Source organism: Cibotium barometz, chromosome 43, assembly GCF_041138505.1.
Source record: "Cibotium barometz isolate CiBa-2024 chromosome 43, ASM4113850v1, whole genome shotgun sequence".
Classification (NCBI taxonomy): Eukaryota; Viridiplantae; Streptophyta; class Polypodiopsida; order Cyatheales; family Cibotiaceae; genus Cibotium; species Cibotium barometz.
In genome coordinates this window covers 4,167,055-4,176,041 of record NC_141088.1, presented here as the reverse complement: position 1 = coordinate 4,176,041, position 8,987 = coordinate 4,167,055, and the positions used below count along the sequence as shown (strand labels likewise).

The 8,987-nt window shown below is 42.6% G+C and overlaps 1 protein-coding gene across 10 annotated transcripts in view; it reads left to right on the top strand.

Annotated features, from left to right (window-relative positions):
• The first annotated feature begins 627 nt into the window (after positions 1-627).
• Positions 628-8,987, top strand: part of LOC147613434 (kinetochore protein) — an 86,538-nt gene continuing 78,178 nt past the window's right edge. For 9 of the 10 annotated variants that reach the window (XR_015263188.1, XR_015263187.1, XR_015263186.1 and 6 more), the window contains exons 1-6: positions 628-743; positions 843-894; positions 997-1,079; positions 1,979-2,027; positions 7,157-7,233; positions 7,319-7,471. Coding sequence is in view for 6 of the 10 variants with exons in the window: in XM_086781368.1 (XP_086637494.1) it covers positions 714-743; positions 843-894; positions 997-1,079; positions 1,979-2,027; positions 7,157-7,233; positions 7,319-7,471 (444 nt within the window). In the remaining 4 variants the exon portion in view is untranslated. Of the gene's footprint in view, positions 744-842; positions 895-996; positions 1,080-1,978; positions 2,028-6,855; positions 6,919-7,156; positions 7,234-7,318; positions 7,472-8,987 lie in introns of those variants that run through there. The other variant, XM_086781370.1, reaches the window with a different exon arrangement.

The window sequence follows — 8,987 nt, the reverse complement described above, 5'->3', positions numbered from 1 at the left end:
GGAAGGGCTCACAAACAAGAGGGATTGACACACCTTTTTGCCTCTTTTGCCTCTCCAATTGGGACTTCCACAATCCGAGAACTCTTTGTCTTTTACTCTCAAATGTCTAAAAAATGCGACAAAATTTAGAACATCAAAAAGTTCTAACACTACCTGTGTAGAAATGCCCTATTTGGCGGCAATTTAAAAATGGAGGAGGAGATGGAGCGAAGCATGCATTTGCCTCTCCTCATGCAATAGCCTCAAAGATGGAGCCGGTCTTTGATGCAAGCATCCAACCTACGGTGATGCAAACAGAGAGACCATCTATCCCTTGGGAGACACAATTTAGCAGAGGAAGCAGATATGGGAGCAGTATGCAACCACAAGCCAACGTAGTATGAGAGAGAGAGAGAGAGAGAGAGAGAGAGACGTGCACAAGGCACGTACTAGAAAATTTCCAAAAATCCCTACTTTCTTAAAAAAGTAGATTTAACCTTAATAACTCACAGGAAAACCACTGCGGCCGGTTAATTAATTAATGCCAAATAAAGAAAGATTTTAGTGGTCTATTTGGGGGCAATTTAAAAAATGGAGAATTTTTTCTTAAAAAATAATACGTGGATTAATCTATGAATTTTCAGCGCACTCAACACTACTCATATTCATGGTGCCACACTCCCGGCCCATACATTTGTCCAAGCCTTGCTAAGGGTCGCAGTGGGTTTGCAGCCATGCAGCACTCCTGGACGAATCCTTTTGCAGTGAGTTTTTGTCTCGTTCTTCTTCGATTGCCCCCGTGTTGTGGTGGTTATCTGGGCGATCTTGCTCTATCGGGAGCTTTTCAAATTTTGTTCCTGCAGGAAAAGCGCGGGAAAATCAATTGGCAAAGCTGTGCGGGTGACCTATCAGACGGTATGCAATTATAAATGCCTTTACATGCATTTGAGATGCTGATTATGTGGAATCATTGATCGCCTTCTAACCTTAATTTGCATTTTGTATATGTGTGTGTAGATGATGACAGCTGCCCAGATCAAGTTGTCTATCATGAAGACCACCTGGAAAACTTGTTCGGATTATACAATCGGTCTGAAGAGGTACGCACAGGAAACCACCCTTACGTGCTCAGCCCTGCCGTGGGAAACACTTTCAGCTAAGCACCTAAATGTGTGCCCTTCTCTCAGACATTTTGCACCATTTTTGTCCAAGAGATTTGGGCACGTCTTCTGCAAGGGCCTGCCTGGCCCCAGCTGATGCCTGGATTGCTGATGTGGATGTTGTCCTGTCCTGGCTGGAGATGGTCACCATCCTCAACCATTTCATACGTGGATTTAAGGCTGTTTGCTCTTGAGGTTTAAGAGAGATTTCACAAGCTTTTGTGCACATAAAGCTCAAGCTAACTGACAGACTGGAAGCAGATGGAGGTTCACGACTGTGGAATGAGCCCTCACCATCTGACCTGCAGCATGATCTGCTCCAAACTGGATGATGAAAGGCTCAACAACCTGGATCACATCAGGTTGCTCACCAGATGATGATACATTATCTTAAAGGGAGTATGTTTCTAGACGCTCAAACAATGTCAACCCATCTGTAGCCCATAGATTCAGCTCAAGACCTCCCTTCAAGGATGAGACCATACAAAGAGCCCTTCCACATGCTCATAGAGGATGCATTCTTAAAAATGCTGTTATCTTAAAAATTACAGACCAGCAGATGTCCAAGGCATAGAGGAGGTGTTGACAAGTGAGCATTAGGAGCAGAGTATGTGCTAACCACGAGGTGAAAAAAGGGGAAGAAGCTATACTTAGCTGCTTAGTGTACTATGAGCTCCAGGACATTAATCTTGCCACTGGAAACCATCATGCAAATTTTAAGGTGTCTTTTATGGCTTCTTCATGAAGATTGCAAATGATGTTTTCTTGGGGCAATTGCTTTGTCCCATCACGTTTCAAAGCATACGTGTAAACCTTTTCCTTTGTGAACTTATGCACAGGCTAAACCTAAACATCAAGGTTCTTCACAAATTGAGTTGGCGGAGGCAGGTATTCTCTCAATCCCTGAGAATCATGTCATTTGGCAAATTATGGTTTACCGTGTGGTTTGTGTGAGTTGCATAAGAATCATGATGTTGTATGTTCTTTGAGATGAAAGCAACTTTTTGGCGAGTGTTGCGTAATTTCCTAGCTTGGGTTCTTTTCGGTCCATCTTTTTAATGTCTTACAATGGACCAGAGAGGATTTGGGTTTTTTTGTTTTCTCCTTCCCCTTCAGTGCAAGACCTGATCCCAACTTGTGATGGGATGCCCAAACTGCAGATGTCACATTTAAGGAGCAGGTGATTCTCTTCCCCCAGAGCATGAGCGACATGTGGATCATAGAAATGGTCGAGAACTCTTGGTGCATTGTGTGTATTGAGTTCAATTGATAGTAGGTACTAGAGCGAAAGGAGCGTGGTCCCATAGTCACCAAAGAACCCGTTTTGGTCTGGCGAAACTTGCGAAACGTTTTGTCAATTGCGAAACGTTTTGTGACAAAACGTTTCTACAAAACCTTCAAAACCTTTGACAAAATGTTTTGTTCACTTTTAAAAAGTCAATTTTTTTCGTTTTTTTTCTTCCAAAAAACACGTGCGACTTTCGGCTGCGCCCATTTGCCTGCTGCGCTCTTCTGTCACCGCCTCACCTTCGTGCGAGTCTGCTGTAAGTCTCCACGTTGCTACGCCCAGGCCCCACATCTGCCCATGCTGGAGACCACAATGCCCCACATCTGTGCCCTGTGCCCCTTGTTGCCGACTGCCACTCCCTCTTCTCCTCCTCCTCCTCCCCCTCTTTGCCCTCCTTACCCTGATCTTCTCTTTCCTCTCTCTTCCCTCTACTATGTATATATAAATTAAAATTTCATATATATATATATATATATATATCCAAAACTTGTGGTTTTGTAGGTGACGGACGAAACCTTTCGAAACAAAAAACCTTCAAAACTCAAAACGTTTTTGGTGACTATGCGTGGTCCCCATACTCCGGAGTGGTTTTTCAGAGTCTTCTCTTCCAAATAGAAAGAGGAATCTACAGGTACTTCGCACCTACTTACACTACAAGGTGATGAGGAATTGGTCAGAAGTCGAGTGGACCTGCTTGTTGGGTTGGATTTGGGCTCACAACATGAAGCCATTTTGCTTGGTGATTGACAGCCACTTGTTATGTCCCAAGGCCAGAGGCAGGGTAGCGGACAATGAGGGCATGGGACATGGCATCTAAAGGGGAGGGGTCTAGATATGAAAAGGGCCAATAGGCTAAAAATACCTCCTAGTTATTGGGGATTATACAAGTCAGTTACTGGGGTCAGCTCAGGGGATTGATCATTAGAGTTTTGGACTCAAGGCCCAGCAGGATCTACTCCATTGAATGACACTTGAGGGCTGTGTCATGGTGGAATGGAAACACCAGGGCTTATGGCACTTGGAGCCATGTCTCTTGGATGCCTCTAGAACTCCAGCTCGGGGGTGAGCCTAAGGGGTTCAATGGTTGGGCGGTGAGCTATATGCTAGGTTCAATGTGTTCCTATGTCATGTCCTGAAGCTAACCACTGGTCACTGGTGGTTTACAGATTGTGATCCTTCTGATGGTATCAGAGCTGGACCTATTGCTCTTGAGCTTCACGCACAAGGCAAATACTGACTGGGAAGTTTTTTCGTTATGCTTTCTCCATCTCATCATAGGATTCCTTTTGACAAGAAGGGAGGAATTGTGATAAGAGATGGAGGAGATGCTTCTGTAAAAAAAAAAGGAAATTTTTGAGGTGCTTTTGGTAGGAGGACAGGCTCTGCAGGGCAGGTCGTACACAACTAGGGCTGTTCAGGCCACACAACAGAGCCAGAAGTCTATGGGAAACCTAGATTAGGTGATCGAGTAGGTGGCAGGTTTCCCATATTTGAAAACCTTGACCTAGTAAAACTCGTGACTTGGGCAGATTTTGAGTGCGTGTTTTGGGTTGGAGTTGTCCAAGGTGCATATGAGTTTGGGTGTGCAGCAAATTCTTTGACTTAAGAGATTCGGAATGTCTTTGGACACTTAAGTGCAGAAACTCCATTGACTTCATATATGTGGATTCTTTGATTGTAGCCTATCTCGTGTTAACCATATATTTATGAGGGATTGATAGCACGAGAGAGGATGCTGCTATCCATTTTGTATGATCTTCGTTTGAGACTATGGCCGGCATTATTGTGTCGAAAATTCCCTCTGATCACCACAATTCACTTATTTTTAATCTTGAAAAGGCCGTCCATTACCAATCCTCGACCCATTTGCGAAGATATTTCATCAAAGCTGATAACTATTTACAGTTATTATTCGTTTCCCGTTTAATCATTGATCTTGTCTATTTTGAAATTACTGATTATAACGGGGCCACGATCTTATCTGTTGGTGAGATGGACCATGGATAAGATTGTACACAGTCCTTTGTTGTATTGCACATGTTTTAGATCTCAAGGAGTACTGTTTTGAACATTTCTCACATATGAGAATCCAACCGAGTTTTCTAGCATTATGCTTAGGTTCAGTGTTGCTTCATGATTGCATGAATATTAGGGAGACACCGTTGAGTCAGAAACTTGGGAAGCATGTCTTGATCATTATCAAGACTGATTCATTGATGGGATTTTTTCTGTTGGGTGTCTACCAATTTTCACCTAGTGATTGCCATGTGATAGCTGGATAGTTATCATCATGACAACACCTATTCACTGATGATATTTTTTCTGTTGGATGTCTACCAATTTTCACTAAGTGATTGCTATGTGATAGCTGGGTAGTTAGGATGTTTATATCACAGTTGGATATATTCTTGGGGTGCACGCACTACGTTACTAGTAGTTTCGGAATGTGTTGTTAAGGTTATAGGGAATATATTTCCTTTCCTGAGAAGGGCTGACCGATTGATAAACTGCAAGCTGTGTTTATTTTATTAAGTTAGTTTGCGTACGGAGTTTACACCAGAGCCGTATCGCTGAAGATGATGTCTTGATGACTCAGCTGGTCATTATCTGATTACTTTTGGTTCACATGTATGCGAGCTCGTTTAGATGCAAATGTTGGTGGCTAATCCTCTTAAGGATTGTTCGGTACATTTGTGGTTTACCTTTTGAGGTGATATTTTTGGAATTTTACAAATCTCATTATAGGTTCTATTGGGGCACCTACAACTGGTTTAGACATTTTAGAGACGCGAGTCCTTAGGATCTTGAATTGGTGAGTCCTTAGAATATCTTTGAGAGAACTTGATATCAAGAGATTTTGGATCCTTGGGTTTGGGAGCAAGCATTGGTTTGCGGATTCAAAGGGTGGAAGATTTGGTCAGTTTCCTTTGATTGATTGAAACTTCGTGATGTTGGGATTTCCTGTTTCTTTTGAGAGTCAGGACGATACTATTCTTTGTAAAATTTTGTTTCCCAAGGATTTCTTCTCTATAGATTTGGACAGATGTTCAAGAGTCCTTGATCCAAAATGAGAAGCTAGATGACACTTCTCCTCTCTTGTATTCCTGTGAAAGACTCAGCTGTTGTAGCTTCATGTATCCTGGCTAACCATTTATGGTTGTTATCGGTGTGAATGATTTAGCTACCGAGGGTGGATTCACTGTGGGGTTGTCAACTTCTTTTTTTAAAAGTACAATCAAACTTTGGGAACCTCAGATTTGAGGGAGATGATGTTGGGAATGTAGAGGTAGATAGATTGATGTGTAGTTAACCTGAAGGTTCAACCATGACATTCAGATGGAAGTCTAGTTACATCAGGACAGGGAGTGAGAAGGAATTGATCACTCTGACCCAACCTTATGCATCCAAAAGCGCCTTATTTGGTGTATATCCTGATGGTATAGGATGCTAGGATCTATCACTTTTGGATAGATGTTTTTTTTTAAAAAAAAGAGTGAAATTTTAAATAATTGAGTGATAGTAGACGCTTAATGATCCTCTTCAAGAGTTCCTTTTATTGTGCTATGTTGTGTGATTTGCCGGTTCCGTTGATGCACTTTGTCTTTTTGTTTTATGAGCAATCCACAACAAATTTCACGTCGAAGAAGCATGGCTTGTGACATGAGGGTGGCTTCCTAGTGGGAGATCAAAGCCACCTGGTGCATGGTTTCTTGAGATGAGTCTCCTCAGGGCCTTAGTGTCCCTGAGAGTGAAGCAAAACAATTTGTACTGGAGGGGGGAAGATGGTTTGTAGGAATGGTGAGACTGGTAGCCTTCCGCTCATCATTAGCACCCACAGCCCTTGAGCAGGTGTCTTGCCTACCCTCCTGAGTGTTAAGAGTGCATGGGGGAGGCGGTTGCAAGGGATGATGCTGGCTGTGTGCATGCCATAGTTGCAATGAAACATTGCATACATAACGTATATGAAACATTTGAAATGTTTTTTGGGTTTTGGCCTTTTTAAACTAAAAAAATCATCTGGCCATATTAACGTATGGAATGTCAAATTGACCTGGTTCTTGAAACTTGTGCTGCCTGTACTTGCTCCCAATGATCTGTAAGCTGCCCGTACCCTTGCGATTGCTCCTGGCACTCTCCTGCTCGCTTCCAATGCCATACCTACACCCTGGGAGATGGATTAAGGAGCTGATAGCTCTTGATGATCAGGGAGAGCGACTCAGGAGTGATAAGCCTTGACTCTTGAGCAGTGAGCAAAGAGAATAGCTAGAGGCTAGCAAACAGACTTTGTTTTTCCGTTTCATTGATGGTTCATTGAACATTTATTATGATTCATTTCACGAGTCAAGACCATAAGCCATCTTTTATTTTTTAGTTTTAAGTTATCATTCAGGAGTAATGACATTTGGTGCTCACTAATGTAATTGGTCATTTCAGTTCTGATTCGTGAATCGTGAATAAATCCAGCTTTTATTGGGGTTTGCAATTCATAATGTACGTTTTTGGAATCATTTGGTACATGCTTAATTTCTGCAATTCTATCTCCACTTCGCTTGCCGTTCGATTGGTGGAGAGAACATGAAAATAGTACCTTGGTGGCAACCCTAGTTGTCTCTTTTTGTGAATTCAGAGCTCTGTATTTTGCTTTTCTTTCTGATAAGGGCTGCAGCCAGAAGCTAGTTAGGGCTATGCACCATGCCTTCTACCTGAAATGTGTGGTTGTGTACTGCAGACCTACAAACTCACAAAAATCACTTTCTGCCGGTGCTTCCATCAGCCCAAGAAATGGCAGTATGGGATGCTCTAGAGGTGCGTTACTTGTGGTCATTATCCATTTCAACTGAGCATTGGTTTCAAAAGCTTGAAAGATACTAAGATCCTTCTTGTTAATCAGGGCTCCAATCTAAGCTTTCAAGAAGCATTACATGCTCCCCAATACGGCGACAGTGAGAGGTACTGGAGTGATGGTGCCCCCAAATCTACTGTACAAGAACATATCCTTGAGGCTCCTCTAAAAGATGGGCTGACAGAGGACGTAGAAGATGAGGTATAGCTAATTTTATAGATGGTCCCATGGTTGCATTCCCTTTTTTGATCTAATATACTTGCTTTAGTTTACTACAATTTTAAATGGCCTGCCCTTTTAAAAGCTAAGTTTATAAACACACATAATATATATATATATATATATATATATATATATATATATATATATATATATATGTATGTATGTATGTATGTATGTATGTATGTATGTATGTATGTATGTATGTATATGTATGTATGTATGTATGTATGTATGTAAATTGCACACGCACACTCACATACACACATTTTTTTAAATAGTAATTCTTATATTACCAGTGAGAAACCTCATTGTGAGGTGAAAACCCACAAACAAAACATCATGATACAACCCTGGCCCCTTTGTCGGGGCCAGGGATGTGATTGCCTAGCAACCTTCAAAGAAGGCCGTGTATTGCTGGTCATCTATTTGTTGCAAGTTTTGGCAGTCATGTAGGGGCTGTCTCAACAAGGGTCGGAAGTAGGTCTGTTGATCAAGAGGAATGTGTCCATAATGAAACCGATCCCGTCAAGTGGGAAAGACTCCGTTGGACACCCACACGCTTAATAGCACAACTTTAAAACCACAAATATGAAATGGACAACTTTAAAACAACTTGAATTTAAATGAACAGAAATGGAAAGATGGACACCAGCACTGGGGCCGGAACGGGCCGACCCCCCCCTCAATATATAATATATTTATTGGGAGTATTTTAATGAATACAATGCTCCATGGGTTCTGAGAACCAGATAATGTCCATGTACATATGAAAACAGTACCAAACAAATAGCTCGAATTTCGATGTAGAAAACTCGAAGCAGATCGACCACTAGTGTGGTCCAATCGCTACGGTCCTGTGCTTTCACTGGACTCCGCGGAGAGCACCACACTGGTGTTCCGAGACCACGCACAAACAGGCGCTCTCGTACTAACGCCTGGCTCTCCCGATCTCAGCACCTTTGGACCGAGGTTCGCCCATATAGCTTGGACAACCCGGCACCGAACGGGTGTAGGCCGAGCGGGACGAATCTTTTACCAGATTTAAACATATAATACTTTACTCAAATCTGAAAATCACTTACTTGTAGATGGTTGATTAGAAAACCGATACTTGTGGTGTGATGAAGATGAAACCACCCTTGTTGAAGAAAGAGTAGCCTCGTGACGAATCACCAAGATAAGTTCCACCACAAAAGGGCACAGCCTCCTGCTGTGAGAGAGAAACTTCCACTTGCAAGAGAGGAGAGAGACCTGGCTGCTGATCGGTGATGGAGTGCACAACCTCTTGCTTGATTGGAGATGGAGTGCACAGTCACTTGCAGAAATTCATGTGCAGCCAAGAGTTTGCATGAACAGTAGAGAAGCATGAATGGTAGCCAGTCGCCTGCAAGGGAGCATGAGGAGGTGCAACCAGTAGAAGATGGCCAGCTTGCAGGTACTGTCGCCTGGCTGTAGCCTGAAGAGTGGATACGCCTGGAGGAGCAGCTGGCTGTAG